The 23897-nt window shown below is 35.6% G+C and overlaps 2 protein-coding genes across 3 annotated transcripts; one reads left to right on the forward strand and one right to left on the reverse strand.

Annotated features, from left to right (window-relative positions):
* The first annotated feature begins 33 nt into the window (after positions 1–33).
* Positions 34–6679, forward strand: cimap1b (ciliary microtubule associated protein 1B). Of its 2 annotated transcripts, none has more exons than XM_056478423.1 (7): positions 34–274; positions 1040–1156; positions 2281–2484; positions 3540–3641; positions 3723–3844; positions 3919–4059; positions 5989–6679. In XM_056478423.1, exons 2-7 carry the CDS (start codon positions 1045–1047, stop codon positions 6079–6081), a joined length of 774 nt encoding a protein of 257 aa, XP_056334398.1. In that variant the 5' UTR covers positions 34–274; positions 1040–1044; the 3' UTR covers positions 6082–6679. The 2 variants fall into 2 exon arrangements, with proteins under 2 accessions (XP_056334398.1, XP_056334399.1); XM_056478424.1 differs by having other exon boundaries at positions 228–274; positions 1037–1156.
* A 2410-nt stretch (positions 6680–9089) lies between these two features.
* On the reverse strand, positions 9090–23042 carry trim35-30 (tripartite motif containing 35-30). Its single transcript, XM_056478761.1, has 6 exons — positions 22635–23042; positions 15675–15770; positions 15356–15586; positions 14378–14400; positions 14173–14291; positions 9090–9658 (listed from the first exon to the last, which is right to left on the reverse strand). Exons 1-6 carry the CDS (start codon positions 23040–23042, stop codon positions 9117–9119), a joined length of 1419 nt encoding a protein of 472 aa, XP_056334736.1. The 3' UTR covers positions 9090–9116.
* Between the last annotated feature and the right edge of the window lie 855 nt (positions 23043–23897).

Here is a 23897-nt window from a genome sequence, read left to right on the forward strand (position 1 = left end):
AAGAAAACAATTATAAACAATATAAACAGTCGCTTGAGCTGGAGGTTTGATTAGAGCTCTTAACTAACTACACTTTATTGCACTTTTACGTCTCGGTTATGTAGTTTTATACAGATATTGCGAGTCAGCATCGTCGTTTTAAGTTATCAAAGTGTAACTGCTTATCGTTTGACATCTAAAAGTTGGCAAATCAACGAATTTTGCGCGATAACGTGCGTTTCTTAAGAAAAATCTCCACAAGATCGAAAAGTATTTTTAATATCTTGAAATTAAGGTAAGTTATCCTGTTTCTTCTGTTTCGTTGACATTATTTCGACCTGTTTTTTGCAGATTCGCCTAACGTAATAGTCAGGAAATGTTATAATATAAAGGCTGTTATTTTACATTAGCCCTATGTAATCAAAGATAAAAGATAACATTAACATTAAGTGCTATTGTACTATGGTAACTTGTTACTGAGTTTTTTTTCTGGCATGACTATACACACTGCAAAAATGCTTTTCTATTTTTTTTTAAATCTTGTTTAACTGTTATATTTCAAATATTAAAAATCTTAAATTAAGAAGCATTTTCTAGACAAGCAAAACATCTTGTCTCGTTTTAAAAAAAAAATCAAAATTAAGTGAGTTTCCCCTAACACAAGCAAAATCGTCTGCCAATGAGCTAAGCAAAAAAATTCTTAGGTCAGAAGGAAAAACTAGATTATTTTGCTTACCTCAGTGGCAGATTATTTTGCCTGTTTTAAGGTAAAACTCACCTGATTATATTATTGCTGAAAACAATTTTTTTGGTTGTCTAGAAAATGCGTCTTGTTTTAAGATTTTTTTTTAAATATTTGGACTAGAAATAAGAAAAGAAAATAGAAAAAAAAAAAATAGAAAAAAAAGAAAAGCACTTTTGCAGTACAGTACTTTATAGGTATTAAGGTTTTAAAAAATGTTAATATTTGTTATATTTTAACTAATTGATGTAGTTTTTATGGTCATTAAACAAGTAGTTTTTGTATTTCATTACAAATATTGTTTTTCATTTTCAGCAGACGTCATGTCACCTGTGGATGTATGGGTGGGCTCTTGGAGGCCCCATAAGCCAAGAGGCCCCATTGCTGCGATGTATAACAGCCCAGGGCCAACATATGCTCTGCCAGGGGCAACTGGTACACACACACACACACAAACACGTTTGATTTACTTTTTTCATTAGCCAACATGGTCTCCCAATAGATCTGGAAGTTACTATATTTACATAAAGCCTTTTTAAAAGTGATAAAATCTAAAATAACCTAATTAGTCAGTTGTTGCAATGCTTTATTGTAATTTCATTAAATATAATGTCTAATAAATACTATTGTCTTTTTGAACTATGCTGTACCCACATAGCAAAATTTCTCTGGCCCAGATCTGGAACACACAATCAGCTTTGGATTGGCCCTCAGGCCGTAGTGAATTACGGTACATGATTGGACCAAGTCTGGCTTCCATACAAGGGCCAAACATGGACCATGTTTCATAAACATGGACCAAGTCTCAGCCAAGTTAATAACCCATAACCGGGTTTAAACTTATGTTGGTGTGTCATGACTACAATGAATCTGATTAACACATGAAGCATTTCGCTTTATGGCTGTGCTTTTTCTCGAAGCGACCCAATTGATAGAATTTTTTTTTTACTCTAAATAATTTAAATGTATATTAAAAGTGGGCCAAGATAGGCCAAACTTACGTAGTCCACATATAAAACAATTTTAACATCTGGGCCAAATACTACATTTAATATCTGGCCCAAGTCTTGTGTGCCACTTTAAAGACGGTGCCACCTCTGCCAAACCCAGGCCATGTTTGGGCCACATGCTGTATGCCAGTGTCGGACGAATGCCTGCTGTGCCAGCTTCATGCCAAATCTGGGCCAGAAATCTTTGCCATCTGGGTAGTAAAGTACTTGAATTCATCTGTTGTGGTAATTATATAGTTGCCGTGTTAATACAACAGCTAGAGTAATATAAATAAATTGCACAACAATGTAATGTTTTGTACAACTACCTTTAGATGCAAATACACCACATGCTGTAGTAAAATCTACAGTATACTACAATATTACAGTTTATCAGCTTACTATAGTGAATACTACAGTATATGTTGGATCATTCATTAACATGAAACAGTTGTAAGTACTAAAATAAATAGCCCACATTATAATACTCTTTACTATAGTATGGTCAAAAACACTATAGTATTTAGTTTTTTAATGTGGGTTGTTGTTAAGTTTTTGTTTGCTACACAGGAATGAATAATCATGACCCACGTATGCAGAAGGGCCCAGCGTTTAGCTTCGGCATACGTCATCACAGCTTTCACGGCAACTATTCTCCAGGACCCGGATACCTCGTTCCCTCCAACATCACCAGGGTGGGTCGGGACGGGACCCCTGCGTACTCTGTCTATGGCCGACGCAAAGATATCCAGCCCTTCCAGACCCCTGGCCCAGGTATGTTTATACACCACAAACAAAAGGCTGAACAAAGTCGGATGTAGTAAACACTCTACTTTTTTGGAAGTTCTGTTTTACTATTTCTGAATCCAGACGATCTCCAGGTCTGGCAGAAACACTTTTAGCTTAGATTACCTAAGCATAAATCACTGAATCAGATTAGACCATTAGCATCCTGCTATAAAAAAAAGACTTTCAATAATTTTCCTATTTAAAACTTGTCTATTCTGTAGTGACATTATCTACCGAGACCAATGGAAAATAAAAATAAGGCCAAATGGTATTATACAACACCTGAAATTAGTTCCCAGCTAGGGAACTAACATGACCAGCACACGCTTCCTTTGCAAGCACATAGTCACGCTGGTTATATTGACAAAGTTAGTCAATTTTCATGTGCTGTGTAATATCATTGTGCTATGGTATGACTGAAAATTTCCTTCATTATTACGCCAGAATGAGAGCATACACTCACCGGCCACTTTATTAGGTACACCTGTCCAACTCAACGTTAATGCAAATTTTTAATCACTGCACTGATCATAAAGCGTGAATCATCTCAGACTGGTTTCTTGAACATGACAATGAGTTCACTGTGCTTAAATGGCCTCCACAGTCACCAGATCTCAATCCAATAGAGCACCTTTGGGATGTGGTGGATCAGGAGATTCGCATCATGGCTGTCCAACTGACAAATCTGCAGCAACTGCGTGACGCTATCATGTCAAAATAGACCAAAATCTCTGAGGAATATTTCCAGTACCTTGTTGTAAAGGGGGTCCAACCCGGTATTAGTAAGGTGTACCTAATAAAGTGGCCAGTGAGAGTTCCTATACTTATTGATCTAGAAAATAGCAACTTTTCATTTTCTGATGGTATTAGTACATGATGTAACTACAAGAGTGAAGCTTTCAGTAGGAAAATTATTAAAACTCATTTTTGACTGAGAGGCTAATCGTCTAATACAAAGTAATGATGCTAAGCTAATTAGCATATTTTCAAAAAACTTGGAGTGTTTCTTTAAATTAACCTTGCTTTGATTTACCTTTCAGGCAGTTACTCCCCTGAAAATGCAACAAAGACCACCTATCTGTCGCCCCCTGCGTTCTCCTTATCTGCAAGGACAAAGTTGTTCCGTAATGACCAAACACCAGGTAGATTCAGAATCAGATCTATACAGCGTCAAGTGTGTTTCCTATGCATTAGCGGATGATCCTTCTTTCTCTCATCCCCAGGTCCAGCTGCGTACATGCTTCCCCCAGTTTTAGGACCAAAAGTTGTCAATAAAACATCTGCCCCAAACGTCTCCTTCAGCGGTCGTAGTGCAATCGGCAGTTTCCATGAAGATCTACGAAAGGTGCAGATCTGTCATTTTACAGCTTATACTTCATGAGATGTATTTTGAAAGAATACTAACAATCTTTTTCTCAGACTCCAGGCCCAGGGACGTACCAAGTGGTGGATCCATGTGTGTACAAACTTAAAGGCCCTCAGTACAGTATGACAGGTCGTAACATGATGCCTGGAGACATGACCAAGAAACCAGGACCTGGAGCCCACTATCCAGAAATGGTCTGTACCTCTTTTATTAAACAAGTATGAATTGAATTGTTCAAAAGTGACATTTATGCAGTTACTGACAGTTTCTAATACAAATAGATGCTGTCATTTTTCAACTGATCAAATAATATTGATAAGAATTTTTTTTCTTCGTATAATTAGCATATAAGAAGGATTTCTGGAGTATCTTGTGACACTGAAGACTGCGGTAATGAATAATGATGCTGAAAATTTAGCATTACATGAGAGGAATAAATGACATTTTAAAATAAAATTAAATAGAAAGCCATTTGTTTTAAATTGTAGTAATAACTGTCATAACATTACTGTGGTAATTCTATTTTAAATCAAACAAATGCGGATTTAGGCCTAAATCATAGCAAACAGGCTTTTTTCATTGAGAGGTGCCTTTTTTGAATGGTTTACTAATGGCTGTGATCGTTTTGCATGCTGCGTATGCATCCTGCTGCACCTCACGTTTTAGCTGTTGGGTCTGTGAATCTGCATTTGAAAAAAAAAAAGTCAACTTTATGCAGATATCTCTATGTGGATATCTTCTGGCTCATGGCGAAGGCGGTCACACTTTTTTTCCTCTCCCATATCTCTCCTGGTCCTCATGTCTCGTCTTATTCTATCTCAGAGGCTCTCCTTGCCCTGCTTTCCAAACAAATAAGGAATTATGGATTTGATCAACTGGTCTCTGAACGCAATTGACACCATGTTCTCGTCGAGAAGTCTGGCTTCAGGGGAACTCACCTGTCCTGCGGGGAAGTTTGCAGCCGAAAACATGATGGACGGGAGGAGAAGTGGCGCGTCGTGTGGCTGACCGCTTTATTTCTGGAGGATATTGAGGATATCTATCTATTCGGAACTTTAACGGGGTTTCTGCTGATGGGCTTAGGCAGGACCCTGGGGTATTGACGATTGATAAAAGCGGTCAATACTGCTCAAAACCCCACCAAGCCGGCCCGCTGAATTGAAACGTTGTTGAGCAGAGTTGTTGGTACTTAGACTGCAAATTGGAAAACATTTGGGAGAAATTAGCAGCATTGCAACGTAGTTTGGTCAGACCTGGAGACCAGTGACGGACATTATATATCTGCGAAATTGGCAGATATTGACCAGATATTGACAAATAAATAAACTGAGTAAAAGGCATTACTATATACACACCCCCTATATAGACCTTTATAATATAATTTATCCAGATTTCTTTTTGAGCCACAATATTAACACAGCTTCTTCTATTTATGTATCTATTTCAAAATGTACATCCACAAAATCATTGAGATTTTTGACTCTTGTAAGTCAACCAGCAAAAGAATGGAGGTGCTAAATAAGCTAAATTCGGAAATGCCGATTTTAAAATGCATTTATTTATATATATTTTGGATTTATTAATCGAAAAGAAAAAAAAAAATCAGTTCTTCATTTCCAACATTAAGAATATCTTAATAAAAAGTGTACAAGCTTGTGAACCCAAAGTCGTGTTTCGTCTCTCGTCAAACAATACTAAACAAATGATAAGAACTTCACCCTAAATTTTTTTTAAAAGAATGTAACGCGAACTTGAAATTGTTGTGGTTAGTAAGTTAGTTAGTAAGTTAATAAGTTAGCTTATTTGCTGGGGTTGAACATCAGCGGTTCATCCCCCAGGTGCAGTCAGCTGTCTTTAGTAGATGCATTTTATTTATTTATTTATTGAATTATTGTGAATTTACGTAATTGCATTTAAATTATATCAACAGCAAAATCATATTGGGGTGGCCAGAGGGGTGAAAAAATACTTTTCTTGCTTAAATAGCAACAGTACACACTATATTAATAAGCAAAGTAGGACCCTTTAATCAAATTCCATTTCTAGCTTAGAATTGCTCTCTGCTAAGACTATTCAAGTAAGTATTAGTATAATAAAACACGTTCATCTGTCTCTTTCAACAGGTTTGCTTCACAAGAGCCAAAGCTCCCAGCTTCTCCTTTGGAATTCGTCACTCTGAGTACATCGCTCCCGCAATTGTGGATGGTGAAGATTAAACAGGTCATTTCTAAATAAATTCTGTCACCAAAGCTACAGTCATATCAAGTCCTAATATTGCTAGTCATGGTGTTATAGTCAAAATCTTGCTCAAAGATGCGATAATTGTGCTGCTGCCACAATATGAGTTGAGCTGCTTCATCACTACTTCAGTCTATTATACTTCAGAAATTATTTTAGTCTCAAAATCAAAATGTATATTTTGTTAGCGCACATTCTTAGCTTTAAGGTAAATAATTAATTTGTGCAAGTTGAGCCACTCCAAATTTTTTTTTTAATCTTTAATCAAAATCTAACCAATGGCAGTCCTCGTCTGATGATGTCAGTTTGACGGCTTGGCTGAAATATGCTTAGCCATGCCCCTCCAACTGTTCTTGTGTTGCAAGAGAAAGATGGGAGGAGGAGTGCAAAAATGAAACTCCACACCCTACTCAATATTCAGTTTAATTTGGACATACATCATCATACTAAAATAAACAGCCTGCCGCAACTTCCAGTTGACAGACTTTAATATGCTGATTTGATGCTTAAAAAATAGTTAAAAGTTTTGAAATTAGCTGTATCCACACTACTGGAACCAACTGTGAGAATGAATCCAATGTGAGAATGAATCAAAGTTGCTTCATGTGAAGAGTGCGATTTATGCACTTCACATGGTTCCTAAAGGAAGTTTTCATAACAATGTCATTTTTAGCTTTTGAAGAGCATTTCTTGAAAAGAACCATCTAAAATCAAGAATTCATTTCCACTATCAAGAATCTTTTTGAAACTAAAAGGTTTCACAGATGCCTTTGTTTATATCAATACTATAGATTGCACCTTTAAAGGTGGCGGTTGGCGAGGTACTGTAACCCATTAAGTTTTGGAGCAAAGCTAAAATGGCCCAGAAGTGGCCAACAGCACTGATGATTACTGTGTAAATCATGATTAAGTAAATCTTTCAATCACAATATTGGTGTCACTTTATTCTCATTTCACACCAGTCATACAGCAGCTGAGAATTGAAACAAGTATAAGTATTTTTACAAGTACAATATTTATAGTGACAAAATACATAAAGCATTTATTTGGGGTTTATAAAATAATATACTTTTGAATCTATGATTCAGTGCACTCATACTCACTGCTAAGTCCTTTTTCATTCTTAGATTAGAAGTAAAAAGAAATGGTAAATTTTTTTTTTCTTTGATAATCATGATGTTAATATTACAGTGTTATTGAATATCCAGGCCCATCGGTGCTGCTGAGAGCAATGTTTAGATAAATACTGTATGTAAGGGGTTCTCAAACTCAGTCCTGGAGGTCCGGTGTCCTGCAGATTTGAGCTGCAACTTGCCTCAACACACCTGCAAGGTTGTTTCTAGAAAGCCTAAAGCTACGGTCACACCTGGGCTTTGTGTGTGCGAAAAAGGGGCGGGATTAAATAAAATGATTAGACATTAAAAAAGCGAGCGATCTATCCATGTTTTAAATGTCTGTCCAGAGAGGTCCTGTTTTGATCCTCGATTGGTCTCACGCAGTCAAGTGATGCGATTTCGCAGGTCAGAGTTCACCAAGCTTGAACTTTGCACCACAGCGAACTGCGAAATTTAACGCATGACCCTTCATTTCCGGTCTGATGCATTCGCGTGCGAATGAATGGAAGTCTATGGGAGGAAAAGCCCAATGTGACCGCAGCTTAAGAGCTTAATTAGCTTGTCCAGGTGTGTTAGATTGGGATTGGAGATCAAACTTGCAGGACATCGAACCTCCAGGACCGAGATTGAGAACCCCTGCTATATGTAATATGTTTATGAATACTTTCCTCTCCATAGTAAAACAGACTGGAAAATTAACAGTGAGAAAACAGTACTTCAGAAAGCATCAGATCATAGCAATATGCTTACACAAATACTGCAATAAAAGTCAGTCTATAGACTTCAACATCAACCAAGGAAGTTGGGAAATTTTTACACTTTTTTTTTTTTAACAATTGTTTTCTCAAATTTCAGTTAAAAAACATTGGTAATCAGGGAAAAAAAAGCAAACATATAGATCTTATAAAGTCATATAATTAAAACAGCTGTAATTATTTACATTATTCATCTGAGTTTACAAAATCAGTCTATAGGCATCCACATCAACCAAAGAATTTGGGGAATCTTTACACTTTTTTTTCCAAACTGTTCACAAATGATCAATAAAACATGATTAATACATAAGAATATTGTGCCATTTATAAACTCATATAATTATTATATTATAAACCTTTTTTTTTTTACAAGCTTTTTTCACAAATTGTCAATAAAACATGATTAAAACCGCAGTCACACTGCACTTTTCGCCCCATAGACTTCCATTGCGAATGCGGCAGACTGGAAATGCAAGCTCAGGCAACAAGTTTCACAGTTTGCTGCATTGTAAGGTTTAAGCTTGGTGAACTCTGACCAGCGAAATCGCATCACGTGACTGCGTGTGACCAATAGAGAATCAAAACATGACCTCTCTGTACTGAAATTTAAAATATGGACCAATCGCTCACTTTTTTTAAATGTCTAATCATCTTGTTTATTCCCGCCCTTTTTTGCAGCACTGTCCGACAGAATTTTGCAAGCTCTAGTGCAGGGATGGGCAAACTTAATCCTGGAGGGCTGGTGTCCCTGTATAGTTTTGCTCCAACCCTAATCAAACACACCTGCTTGTAGCTTTCTAGTGATCTTAAAGACACTAATTAGGGTGTTCAGGTGTGTTTGATTAGTGTTGGAGCAAAACTCTGCAGGGACACCGGCCCTCGAGGATCAAGTTTGCCCATGCCTGCTCTAGTGTGACCACGGCATAATACATAAAAAAATTAAATGAACATATTGCCTTTATAAACTCATATAATTCAAACAACACTGTTATTATTTACATTATGCATTCTGAGTTCACATAAAAAAAATCAGTCTATAGACTAAAAAAAGGAATTTGGGGAATTTTTACCCTTTTTTTCCACAAACTTACATATAATACATATATAAATCTTGCAAATAGCTCTTAGAAACTCATATCGGCATTAATTATATGTTTCCACGGCAGTCTTCAATGGTACGATCCTCAACGGATGCTGCATACAGTGAACATAAAAATAAGGAAACACTCTTTCGGTGAACGTGTGTTTAAACACATGCAGGCTGATATTGCGGTCCGAGTCGATGAATGTGACTTTACCTTTATTCCAGTCCAGCTTCACCCTGATCCTCTTGATTTTCTGGCTGACCCGCAGCAGGGTGATGGCCTCTGGAGAATAGCCCTTCCCGTATTTGCCATTGCAGAAGCCCACGTACCACATGCCCATTCTGGAGTGGTTGAGTCTGTTTTTGTAAGCGGATTCTGCGATCACTCCGACAGCCCATGCTGTGTTGTCGCCCACCTCGACGTCCCAGCTGTGAGACCCAGAGGCGAATCCCTTAGAACCAAGAATACAGGTGTAGCCGTCATATCTCTCTGGGTTTGCTGGAAGCTGCTGGAAGTGTTCGTCAGAGTATGTGATAGTGGTCAGATCATCTGACACCACCAAGTAAGGATGCCCGGTGTTGGGGTCAAAGGTTACTGGACCTGTGAGGAAAGAGATACAGACATATTTATTACAGTCTCATGTAATATCTGTAAATTAGAAGTTTTCCTCATTTTGTGATTCATATTTTTATTTTTCCATGTTTATTTATGCTTTTGAACTGCATTATGGGACCTTGATCTTTCGTCCAACAGCTTTTAACCTATGTGATTTTTATTTACATTTTTAATAGTTTAACCCTCTACTGCACGGTGTAACCATATGGCAACATGATACTTCTGTTCATTTCCCTGCCACTGTTTCTTTAAGACCAACATTATTATTATTTTTATTGTAAAGAGAAGACCTTAGTGTAGCCAATGATGTGCTTTGGTTAAGTCACATGACATGCGGTGTGTTTCTGTAGCGCTGGCGTTAAGACTGGGGTTTATTGTGAGTAGTTGCTAAAAGCAAATGTAAACGTCAGTAAAAACAAACGATCAAATGATGTCAGATCCACAAAAAAAATCTGAAACATCACCTCCAGTAGGTTATGATGACATATCCACAACTCAATTTAAAAAAATCTAATTAGTTTCTTGTATATCGATCAAATGTATGTGTTACCAAATGGCAACACTGTGCAATAGTGGAACATGCAATATTGCAATGGGTTAGCAAGCTAGCAAGGTCAGCTCTGAACTTTTAAGTTGTAACAATAACAACATAAATGTGAGTAATATAATGTTGATTAGTCATGTGTTACTGGCATTTGCATTATGGATAAGATCTAGTTTTAATGGTAATACTACTTTGAATAGATATGAATAGGGAACCGTGTATTAGTGAGGACCTCCATGTTCTATGGTAAGTGAAAGAAGAAAAGGACTGAACTGGCTCTTTGTGCTGATGAAAGTGAGGATGAGATGGGTTTTAGTGACCATGAGAATGATTCAGACTGGACATTTGATAGAGACAGTTCAGGTAATTTAGCTCAGAGGCAGATAAGACAGGTTTAGTATACAGTACAATATATAAATATTGTTAGCTAGTAGCTACATTGTTCTGATGCATCTGGATATATTAGACTTGTTATTTATTTGTTATAATATTTACTGGAGGAAATATTCATAGCTACTGTATGTTGTCTACATGATAATACAATTTTAGGTTTGTTTTTAATAATATTCAGCAAAAAAGAATGGAATGAATGAAAACTGTGGTAATATGAGTTGTTGGAACGTATGTATAAGGTGTCATGTATAAGTGCTTTGTTAAGGCTTATAATACTGCAACACCAGTTAAATTATTTCAAACAAATAAATTATTAATTATAAGGAAATTTGAAATGTCTAAGTTAGATTCACTGTTGGATGTTGTTGCCATATGGCAAAGTTTCATAAAGTATCTTAAAAAAAATATTTTTACAGCACTTCAAGTTAAGCCATTTTAAGAAAAGAAATACAGTCAAATATTTTTTTATAGATTTATCATCATGCGTGCGGTAGAGGGTTAAAGTGTTATTTTTTGGGTTGGTTTTGTATATTACAATACAAAACCTGTGTAATAAACTACTAGTACATGTTCTGTTATTTTACAGAATTATTTGTCTGTTTCAGTCATTCATTCATTCATTTTCCTTCGCCTTAGTCCATTTATTCTTCAGTGGTCACCACAGCGGAATGAACCGCCAACTTATCCTCTCTTCCAGCTGCAACCCAGTACCGTGAAACACCCATTCATACTCATACACTACGGCCAATTTAGTTATATCGCATGTCTTTGTGGGGGAAACCGGAGCACCCAGAGGAAAGCCACGCCACCACGGGGAGAACATGCAAACTCCACACAGAAATGCCAACTGACCCAGCCGGGTCTCGAACCAGCAATCTTCTTGCTGTGAGGCGACAGTGCTAACCACTGAGCAACCAAGTCGCTGCCTATCTGTCTAGTTATTACTTATACATTATATAATTTCAAACTACTAAAATGTCAATAAAAGTCACTTTGTTAAACTGTAGAGTTGAATTTTCAACATCAAATGTCGACAGAGCAGAGATCAACATCCCATAATGCATTTCACAACTGGAAATAAATGGAAAACTCTTGTGAATCACAAAATACGGAAACTGTTCATTACCAGATTTTTTTTACAGTGTATAACAGGTTTCAACTTTATCATAATATACAGCAGATACAGATATATTTACTCCATTTATTAGTTATGGAATTGAGTAAAATGGTATTATTTATTTTATCCTATTTTTAAAGGTCTGGTGGCATTTTTTTCAAAATTTCACTATAAATGTAATTTGAAGATGTCTGAATAAATGGCACCTTTTTTGACATTTTCTGTAAATAAAAATACTCTAAATCACAACTTTTATTTAAAGGTTTAAAACAGAATAATAAAATAAATAAAAATCTGTTTTACTCAAAACATAACCCTGTTGTTATTTAGCAGATTTGCCATAAAATAACAAAAACCTAGCATGTTTTTAACATGTCTCTATTTAATTAACTCAGTCGGCGTCTTGATGTCAAAAGACATTAAGTAAGATGCCAAAAAAACACATAAAAAATGAAAATCTATTTGATGTCAAAACCTTGACGTTCATTTGACATCCACACAATGATGACATCTAACATTGGTATCAAAAAAAATGCCAAAAACTGATTACAGGAAATTCCTGTACTTGTTTTGCGGTGGCAATGTTAGATGTCAGTTTGATGTCATTTTAACATGAAGGTAGTCAATTTACATCAAATCGATTAGCATTTTTGACATGTTTTGTTGATGTCATTTTGACATCTATGTGCCCACTGGGTAGGAAACATAGAACTAATGTTTAAATAATATTTAGTGGAATAGCCACCATTTTCAATTACAACAGAAAACAAGGTATTATTTTACCATTAATAATAAATCCAGGTAATGTGGAGAAATGTGCTCACTTAATTCTCCTTTCAAATGGCCCGTTTCCACTGAGTGGTACGGTACGGTTCGGTTTGGTACGCTTTTATAGCCGTTTCCACTGTCAAAAAGCGTACCGAACCGAACCGTACCGTACCACTTTTTCGGCACCCTTTCGAAAGGGTACCAAACACGAGAAAGGGTACCAAAAGGCGGAGCTAGACGCGCAGCTGAACGCTATTGGTTTACAGAGATACGTCATTCGCTTACGCAACAAGCCAGAATGAAAACAAAAAACCCGCCATGTTTAAAATACCCGCACAGCGAGAGATTACAGCGGAATTATTTATACATATAATAACGTGCCATGGTCGACCCGGGCTCAAACAAACCTTGTCGTCTTGATAAACAGCCACAAAGCCATGGAGTAGAGCAGATTTACCCTGTGCCGCGAAGTTTTTTTACGAGGCAGTCTGAGGCGCGAGCGGTTTCGCTTTCTTGCTAGCGCTCGCCACGCGTCTAACATTATATCTGAAATAACAAACTTCTTGAGCTGATGATAATAACCTGCACTTGATTATTGACGTGCTTTTGAAACCCGATCCTGTCAGACACTGACAAACGCGAGAGTGAAGCGCGGAAAAAACAAAGGAGAAGCCGGAAAAAAGGAGCACATTATTTTTGAGCAGACGTGAACACACTGCCTTATTTAATTATTATTGTTATTATCACCTTTTGGACTAATATGAACTCAGAATGATGGAATTGTTCTCTAACAGAGGCTACATGTGCTGCTGAAGATTAAAGACACAGATGAGAGGTTTTCACTGACTGTAGGCTATATATTGTGCTGTTTTTGAACCTAAATACGGACGAAATGTCTGTTGTGTGTGTTCTTCTGTAATTGATAACATATCGGAGACTGTAAGGGGCTGTTTGTGTTTATATATGTTCATTTATTTAGTTATTTAATATAATTACAAACGTTACTGTAGGCTGTTTCGCACTGTCATTGATCTGCAGTTATAATCAACTCATGTTCATTGAAAAGTTAGTAATAAACATTTCTACACAAGTATTTATGTGTATGAAGCATCTGTTTTGTGAGAAGTGCTTTTCATATGACATGTAAGTGACCCGTGCAGCTTAATTGTAGACATTTTCTCGAGTGAGAATGACGTCGACTGAAACTTTCTGTCATACACCACGCCCACCAAGAGGGTACCCTTGTTAGTGGAAACGCAAGCTTGATAAAGGTGACCCGTACCAAACCGAACCGTACAGTACCGTACCAGTCAGTGGAAACGAGCCAAAGAGCCTAGCCCAGTCTGATGTGAACCCTCATTACCGTATCTGAATTGTGGCTCTTACTGAGCATTTGCAAACACAGATTTTCAATTAGCTCAGAAAATGCATTTGTGGACAACACAAGCCTCAGCTCCAGCTTCAAGCAAGTTTGCTCTCATGCAATGAAGATCACAGACTGGCATTACGCAAATTTAGAAAGACATGAGCGACTTTGATCTTCAGTACTTTGAAGATCAGCTACATTCCCAAACAGCCATTTTATATTACACAATATATGAAAGGTACAATCTGGAGAAGAATAATATGGGCACTTAATAGTACAGATAAGAAGATTTGTATCTGCTCAGTACTCACTGTATTGAATGTTGTCTTGCAGTTTCTTTGACACTTCGAACGTCACGTTACCCACATGCTCTGCAACATTAATGAGCATTCCTGAGGGTCCAGTCTGATCTCGCAGTGAACACTTTGTCCTGAACAAAATAAACATTTCGCAGTCAGTACTTGATGTGGGTTATTCAGATCCACAAATGGTAAAGACAAAAAAGCATCATCTTACCTGTCTATCGTAGTCTTGTAGTTCTAGAAATAAAGAAATGTAGATAAAAACAAACAGATTAGCCTAGGTGATCAGAAACTGCACACTAGCATTTAACAGAATTGTTTAATGTTTCGAAGAGGGAGTTTATTTAATCAAATATACAATAAAAGCAACTGATGGTTTTATTGTATTTTAGCAACATTTTATTATGTGTTTGTTCTTAAAATATATAGCAGGAGTTTAAACTGACAAGACTTCAAAAAGCATTCGGATGGTTTGTTCGTTGCTATTGAAGAATGCATAACATCAGCTGTAAGGACACGTGTCTACTAAACTTTTTTTTTTCTGAGCTTTTTTTTCTGTTCTCAACTGAAGCAATGCATTTTCTAAAATGCCAGCAGCATAATGAAGCCCTGAGCACTTGTTTTTTAAATGCTTAAACAGTTGGAGAAGTAATTTTAGAAAAGCACTGGCATTTTTTTAGCAGTGCCCTAAAAGCTCCACCCTCATCTGTGAAGAGGGTGGAGAGACACGGCTCATTTGCATTTATAGAGACACACACAAAAAGTTTTTGCTTTAACCCAAAAAGAGGCATTTACTGTGTTAGACAAATTCTGCAGACATTCATTATATATTTATTATATATATAGTTAATAAATCTGACTTCAACTGTATATATATTAATGCTGGGCCGTTATCGGCATTAACATGCGGCGTTAACGTGAGACTCTTATCACACGATAAAAAAATATCGCCGTTAATCTATTCTAAAAGCTGGGTTGGGAGCTGGGTCTATTCTACACAAGCTATGATGACTTTCACCTTGATATTTTAGAGCAGATGTATACCTGACCGGTGAGCCGTCTGACAAAAAAGTGCCCTTCTGAATCAAATCAGCAGGATGCCCTTGTGGATCTTTCACTTACTTCGAAGACACTACTGACTACGTTTACATGGACGTCTGTAATCTAGTTATTTGAATAAAACGCTCCTCACCATGAGAAAGGTGTAGTCATTCCTCTGCAGCTGCTCCTCGATGGACTCAATAATGTGTGAGAGAGAAAACATCCCTGACTGGATCTCCTGCATCTTCTGTTTAATGATCTCGTTCTTCTGCTCTTCTTCTCTCTTCAAAGCCGTCATCCGAGCTGCTTCTTCATCTTCCAGAAACTGGTGAAGCTTCTTAAACACATCTTTAATTTGGGTCTCCGTGAGCTGGCTTTGCCTCTGGACACAGAACATTGGCAGAATCAGACTCAGACGTTCATACGGCAGAAACTGTGAGTAAATGCTGGACGTTTCTGCTGTTTCTCACCTTAATGAACTCGGCCGTTTCGTCCCAGGACTGTTTACAATGCTCGTAGTCTCTGAGCTTCTCTAGAAAGGTCTTCAGCTTCTCCTGGAGCTCTTGCTGGAGGGAATACAAGTCAGAAAGGGATCATTTTGTTGTAATACTTAAACACTCAAAAAACTACTCATTTAAAATGAGCTGAAACAACACAATTCTTGAGATTTTTTTGGGGACAACTTAATTGTTTTATGTTCAATCCACGTAAAATTGTAAAAACTAATAAGTTAACTTAATTCCTTCATGTTGTCCCAGCACAAATGGATTAAGTTGACTTAGTTGTTCATACAAGTTTAGGTGGATTGAACATAAATCTATTAAGTTGTCCCCCCAAAAAACGGTAAGAATTGTGTTGTTTCAACTCATTTTAAATAAGTAGTTTGAACAAACAGCAAATTTAGGTAGTGACTCATTTAATGTGCAAAATTTTGTAAACATTTTTAGCAATAAAAAACTATTCTCAAAATATCACAACTTTAATCTCGTATAACATCAGAAAGGTCCGACCCTTCCTATCTGAACATGCAGCTCAACTCATTGTTCAAGCTCTTGTTCTCTCCAAACTGGATTATTGCAACTCTCTACTAGCCGGGCTTCCAGCTAACTCTATCAAACCTCTTCAGCTGCTTCAGAACGCAGCAGCACGAGTGGTCTTTGATGAACCCAAAAGAGCACGTCACTCCGCTACTCACCCGTTTGCACTGGCTGCCAGTTGCTGCCCGCATCCAATTCAAAGCTCTGATGTTTGCTTACAAAGTGACCAATGGCTTTGCTCCTTATCTGCTCTCACTCCTGCAGATTTATGTGCCCTCCAGTAACTTGCGTTCTGTGAATGAACGTCGCCTCGTTGTTCCATCCCTAAGAGGGAAGAAATCACTTTCCCGAACTCTCACATTCAATCTGCCCAGTTGGTGGAATGAACTCCCTAACTACATCAGAACGACAGAGTCACTTGCTGTCTTCAAGAAACGACTAAAAACTCAACTATTTAGTCTCCACTTTCCTTCCTAATCTGTAACTGCCTCTCTGGCTATACCACTAACTGTACTCTCTCTCTCTCTCTCTCTCTCTCAAAAAAAAAAAAAGCCATTACTAATCCATTTGCTTCTTAGACTTTACAAACCTGAAACTTGCCTATAGCACTTATTCACTGCTGCTCTTATAGTTGAGTAAATTGCTTCCTTGTCCACATTTGTAAGTCTCTTTGGATAAAAGCGTCTGCTAAATGACTAAATGTAAATGTAAATGTATCACTCCGACTTTATTCTCGCAACATTTTCACTTTATTCGTTCGACATTTCGGCTTTGTTCTATAGCAAATGCCATTTTTCTGAGTGTATATAACAGTTACTATATTATTATTACTATACTATATAATTTTTAATCTTTATTTTAATAATTTCAGAATTCGTTGTTTCTGTTTCATTAGTTTTGTTTTAAAAGATAATTCCTCGATACATTATTATAGAAATTGTGTGTTTGTTTGTACCTTTATTTATTTTGCACACATTTATGAAATTGTTTTGCTGAAGATATCTGAACACTGGATGAAGTTGAGTTTTAAATTATTTAGTTTAATTTTTAATTTTTTAAATAAATATGATATGTTTGTTTGTAGATTTATTTATTTCTTTGTTTAGTCATTTTTGCACTTCAGCGTAAACAAAAAAAAAATCTTTAAAAATTTTTTTTTTAAACTTTTGTCACTTTCCTTAATTTATTTTATAGTTATTTTAATATTTTGATTAAATTTATACCTTGCTTTAATATATTTGTGATTTAGTAACTTACACTTCAACACAATATTTATACTTTTCATTAAAATTTTTCATCAAATTTTATTTTATAAAATAAATTATTTTATTTATTTTAGCCTTGGGGTGGCTCAGTGGGTAGTGCTCTCGCCTCCCAGCAAGAAGATCGCTGGTTCAAGCCTCGGCTGGGTCAGTTGTCATTCAGTTTGCATGTTCACCCGTGTTGGCGTGGGTTTCCTCCGGGTGCTCCTGTTTCCCCCACAGTCTAAACACATGCGCTATAGGTGAATTGGGTAAGCTAAATTGTCCGTATGTACAGTATGTGTGTGAATGAGCTTGTTGGAAGGGCATCCGCTGCGTAAAACATATGCTGGATAAGTTGGCGGTTCATTCCGCTGTGACAACCCCAGATAATAAAAGGGACTAAGCCGAAAAGAAAATGAATGGATTTTAACTTCATTGTTTTAATTGTCATTTTTATGTTTCCTTATATTTACATATAATTCAATTTATGTTTAATTTAATTTTAGTTTTATTATGGTAGTATGTATGAACTTTTTTACATTTTATTTAATTTTATTTTATTTAAATACAAAGTTTGACCCACAATGGAAACTGGGTAAAAGCTCACATTACACTAAAAACTGCAAACATTTTTTAAAATGCAACTGATATGAACACTTGAAAACTGTACTTGTAAATATTTCAAATTTAAAAATCTGAACATGTCAAGTTTAAAATTATTATTCTTTTAAATAATGTTTATTTGTTTATTTGGACAATTTTAGTACTTTAACTTAAAGATTTTGTCTCAAATAATATTTTATTTAGTTTTATTTATAATTTTGTCCTAAACGTGTTTATTTTTTTTATTTGAGTTGTAATTAATTTAAGTACGGCTGTTTGTAATTTAGCTTTACTGATTAATTTTAGTTAGCTGTTTATTTTTTATTTTATTTTATCTTATTTCATGAACACATTTTTGAATAGTTTCATAAACGTTTCTATCTAATGTTTGGTTTCAGCTGGCGATGCTCCAATGTTTTGACAGTATATCATCATGTTCATCTCCTACGTGACGATTTTGCCAGCTTTGTTTACAAATGTCAAACGGGTTGTTTCCCAGCCAATATTTGACTTTATCAGCAAGTTCCTATGAAACTTTTGTTTTTGCAAATCTGAGAACGTGTGTCATATAAGGGCTCTTACTGTGCTGAGACCAGTTTGACAAGACATCTTTCATATTTCAACACTTTTTTCTATCCATTAAATCTGACACCCACAATTACTGAGATCTTCCACAAGCTGGAGAGTTTGACCCAGAATGGAAACCGGGTAAAAGTTCACACGATAATAAACACTGCTTTTTTTGATCCATAATTGTTTCTACAATGTTTTATTTTAATATTCAAAGGAGGTAGTGATTCATTAAATATGCATAAATTTGCATATTGAAAAATAATAAAAGTCATTCAGAATTCTTATTTTTATATATTTTTTAAAGTTTTATTTATTTGTAATTTTAGTACTTAAACAAAAACTTTTGCAAATCTTCATTTATTTGAGTTTTTTATTTTAATATTGTTATTTATTATTTTTATATTTAGACATAACTTTATCATTTTCGTGTTTTCGTTTTTAGTAATTTTAGTACTTCAATTTACAAGTTTATTTATGTAATTTTTAGGATTTCTTGTACATTTATAGCTTTAATTATATATATATACACACACACATGCGTACATACAGTTGAAGTCAGAAATATTAGCCACCATGAATTATTAGCCCCCTGTTTATTTATAAACATAATAGTTTTAATAACTCATTTCTAATAACAGATTTATTTTATCTTTGCCATGATGACAGTAAATAATATTTGACTAGATATTTTTCTATACAGCTTAAAGTGACATTTAAAGACTTACCTAGGTTAATTAGGTTAACTAGGCAGGTTAGGGTAATTAGGCAAGTTATTGTGTAATGAAAGTTTGTTCTGTAGACTATCGGAAAAATATAGCTTAAAGGGGCTTATAAATTTGTCCTTAAAATGATTTTTAATTTTTTTTTAACGTTTATTAATCTGAGGTCATCACAGCGGAAGGAACCGCCAACTTTTCCAGCATATATTTTTTTTTACGCAGTGGATGCCCTTCCGGCTGCACTGGGAAACATCCATACACACTCACTCACACACGTACACAATGGACAATTTATTTCCTCCAATTCACCTATAGCGCATGTCTTTGAACTTGTAGGGGAAACCGGAGCACCCGGAGGAAACCCACGTCAACACGGAGGAGAACATGCAAACTCCACACAGAAATGCCAACTGGCCCAGCCGGGGCTTAAACCAGCGACCTTCTTGCTGTGTGGCGATCGTGCTACCCACTGCGCCACCGTGACGCCCTGACTGAATTTATTTTATTTTATTTTATTACCACCCACAATCACTGAGATTGACCCACAATGTAAAGTATGGTATAGTTCACATAACTTAAAGTTTTTTTCTACTACATTTTTACTACAATGGTTTGTTTAAATATGCAGATAAGGTAGGAATTCCTTAAATATGCGCAAATTTGTAAACATTTCTAGCAAAAACATTGGAACATTTCTTTTTTAACACATTAGAGAAAAGGATTTCACAAAGGGGGTTTTGGGAGTCATAATTTCCAGAATTCATAAAATACTGCTGACAGTCAGTTGTTGAATAAAAGGGATGCAATCAGGCAAATTATTTACTAACATATTCCTCAGTAAAAAAAATTCATAATACAGATACATTGCTGGGTTGTTTTAATCCATCGTTACATTTACATTGACACGTACATTGGGTCAAATGTGGACAAACCCAACATTATGACATATTCGACACAACATTGGGTTAAAGAAAAAAACCCAGCATGTTTTAGAGTCTACCATATAAATAAAAGTGCTACTGAAGTGAGGATTTATGGGAGAATAAATTTGTGTTGTAAATGAAATCTATAGACACAAACTGATCAAATTAAACAAAAAAAAAAATAAAGAGACAGTTCACCCCAAAATAAAATTCTTTCATCAATTACTCAGCCTTTCTCAAACCTGTTTGAGTTTCTTTCTTCTGTTGAACACAAAAGAAGATATTTTGAAAAATGTTGTAACCCCATAACCATTGACCTCCATAGTATTTGTTTTTCCTACTATGGAAGTCAACATTTACTGGTGTGCAACATTTTTCAAAATATCTTCTTTTGTGTTCGACGTAATAAAGAAACTCATAAAAGTTTAGAACCACTTGAGGGTGAATAAATAGTGATTTTTTTTTCATTTTTTAGATTGAAATCACTTGAGAGAGAGAGAGAGAGAGAGTAAAAGGTGCATGTTCATTTTTTAATAAACTATCCATTTAAAGGGGTATATTTTTTCTGTTTTCTCAACCTGAGAAGATATTTTGATAAATGTTGGAAACCACTGACTTGCATGGTATCTATTTTATGGAAGTCAATGTTTGCAGGTTTTCAGCTTTCTTCAAAATATCTTCTTTTGTGTTCAACAGTAGAAAGAAACTCCAACAACTTTGAAATCAAGTGCGAGAGAGAGAGAGAGAGAGTAAAAGATGAATGTTAATTTTTTTGTGAACTGTCCCTTTAAATGTTTATATTTGAACTGTTTTCCCACCCTTTACTTGTTCCAAATCTGTTTCTTTCTTCTGTTGAACACAAAAGAAGATATTTTGAAAAATGTTGGAAACCCATAACCATTGACCTCCATAGCATTTGTTTTTGCTACTATGGAAGTCAGTGGTTTCCATATTTTTAAAATATCTTCTTTTTTCTTTAACAAAATAAACTCATGAAAGTTTAGAACCATGTGAGGGTGAATAAATAGTGAGTTTTTTTTTTTTTTTTTTTAGTAAACTATTCCTTTAAAGGTCTATATTTGAGCTGTTTTCTCACCCTGAGAAGATATTTTGAAAAATGTTGGAAACCCATAACCAATGACCTCTATAGTATTTGTTTTTCCTACTATGAAAGTCAGTGGTTTCCATATTTTTAAAATATCTTCTTTTTTCTTCGACAAAATAAACCATGTGAGGGTGAATAAATAGTAAGTTTTTTTTCATTTTTTAATAAACTATCCATTTAAAGGGGTATATTTTTTCTGTTTTCTCAACCTGAGAAGATATTTTGATAAATGTTGGAAACCACTGACTTGCATGGTATCTATTTTATGGAAGTCAATGTTTTCAGCTGTCTTTAAAGTATTTTCGTTAGTTCTACAGTTAATCGAAACTCCAAACAACTTTGAAATCACTTGATGTAGTAAGGATGTATGTTCATTTTTTTTAGCAAACTGTCCCTTCAAAGGTGTATATTTGAGCTGTTTTCTCACCCTTTACTTGTAGAACACAAAAGAAGATATTTTGAAAAATGTTGCAAACCCATAACCAATGACCTCTATAGTATTTGTTTTTCCTACTATGGAAGTCAGTGGTTTCCAACTTTTTTTAAATATCTTCTTTTTTCTTTAACAAAATAAACTCATACAAGTTTAGAACCATGTGAGGGTGAATAAATAGTGGGTTTTTTTTTTTTCATTTTTTAGTACACTATCCCTTTAAAGGTCTATATTTGAGCTGTTTTCTCACCCTGAGAAGATATTTTTAAAAGATTTTGGAAACCATTGACTTCCATAGTTTACTTGTTCCAAACCTGTTTGAGTTCCTTTTTCTGTTGAACACAAAAGAAGATATTTTGAAAAATGTTGCAAACCCATAACCATTGACCTCTATAGTATTTGTTTTTGCTACTATGGAAGTCAGTGGTTTCCAACTTTTTAAAATATCTTCTTTTTTCTTCGACAAAATAAACTCATAAAAGTTTAGAACCATGTGAGGGTGAATAAATAGTAAATTTTTTTTTCATTTTTTAGTAAACAATCCCTTTAAAGGTCTATATCTGAGCTGTTTTCTCACCCTAAGAAGGTATTTTGAAAAATGTTGGAAACCATTGACTTCCATAGTATCTTTGTCAATGTTTGCAGGTTTCATCTTTCTTCAAAACACCTTTTTTTCATGTATAACTGTAGAAAGAAACTCATAAAAGTTTCAAAACCACCCCTGGATGTAGAGTACAATCTTATTTTTAAGTGAACTATCCCTTTAAAGGTGTATATTTGAGCTGTTACTCACCCTGAGGTCCTGTGAAGCATCTTCAGCAGAACGGATGCAGTGGTTCTTGTGCACTTTAGCACTTCTGCATTTCCCACAAATCATCTCCTGGTCTTGAATGCAGAAGAAATCCAGCGTTTCTCCATGCAGACTGCAAAAACCCACAATGTCCAGCGGCGGCTCCTGGGGCATCTCCTCCCTCATCAGCTCACACATGTTCCTCAGCGTGATGTTTATGGGGGGATTGGGGCTGGGGGACACCGCTCTGCATATGGGACACTCTCGAGAGCCTCGCCGGTTCCAGAAGGTCTTGATGCAGATGTTGCAGGTGCTGTGGGAGCAGGAGAGCAGGACGGGATCCCTGAAGATGTCACAGCAGATGGGGCAGTAGAAATCCTCCTCTGTGATGGACTGTCCACGGTCAGCCATTCTCACAGTTCTTCCTCCTCTCTGTGTTCAGTGTGTGTCTGGTCCAGCTGTCAGTGAGCAGAGAAGTTTATCTCAGCTGTGTTTACATCCCTCACACCTGCAGATAGAGGGTGGAGCTTACAAGAGCATGCACTGAAAACAAAGTTAACCAGTTACCTTAAATAAAATGAGTAAATCCAATGCACTTCAGCATAATACACTGAAAAAAAATATTCATTGTACTTACAACATTTTTAAGTGGTTGCAAACTATAATCAATATAAACTATACTGTATTCAACTTAATTTGGTTGTTTAAATTCACTACCTACTTTAAGTATGCCTAAATCCAATTAATCAGTTTTTTTAGTGTATTATACAGTTGAAGTCTACATGGCAACTAATTCTCATTAGTTTATAAGTAGGCTGTTGGGTTGGGGTTAGGGTTAGTGTAAGTTGACATGTACTTGCAAAGTTTCTTATAGCCAGTGTAATGTCTGTTGAAGGAGCAGTATCAGCAGATAATAAGCAGACAGTCTACTAATACTCAAATGGACCATCAAAATAAAGTGTTACCATATATTGTAGCTGGATATATTTTTGCTACTTTTTTTATTGTTATATGTCCAAAAGCACTTACAGTTGAAGTCAGAATTATTAGCCCTTGTTTATTTTTTTTTCCCCAATTTCTGTTTAACAAAGAGAAGATTTTGTCAACACATTTCTAATCATAATAGTTTTAATAACTCATTGCTAATAACTGATTTATTTTATCTTTGCCATGATGACAAAAGTTAAAAAAAGTTGAAAAGTTATTTTTAAGACACTTCTATACAGCTTAAAGTGACATTTAAAGGCTTAACTAGGTTAATTAGGT

This window comes from Danio aesculapii, chromosome 18 (genome assembly GCF_903798145.1).
Source record: "Danio aesculapii chromosome 18, fDanAes4.1, whole genome shotgun sequence".
In the NCBI taxonomy this organism is placed as follows: Eukaryota; Metazoa; Chordata; class Actinopteri; order Cypriniformes; family Danionidae; genus Danio; species Danio aesculapii.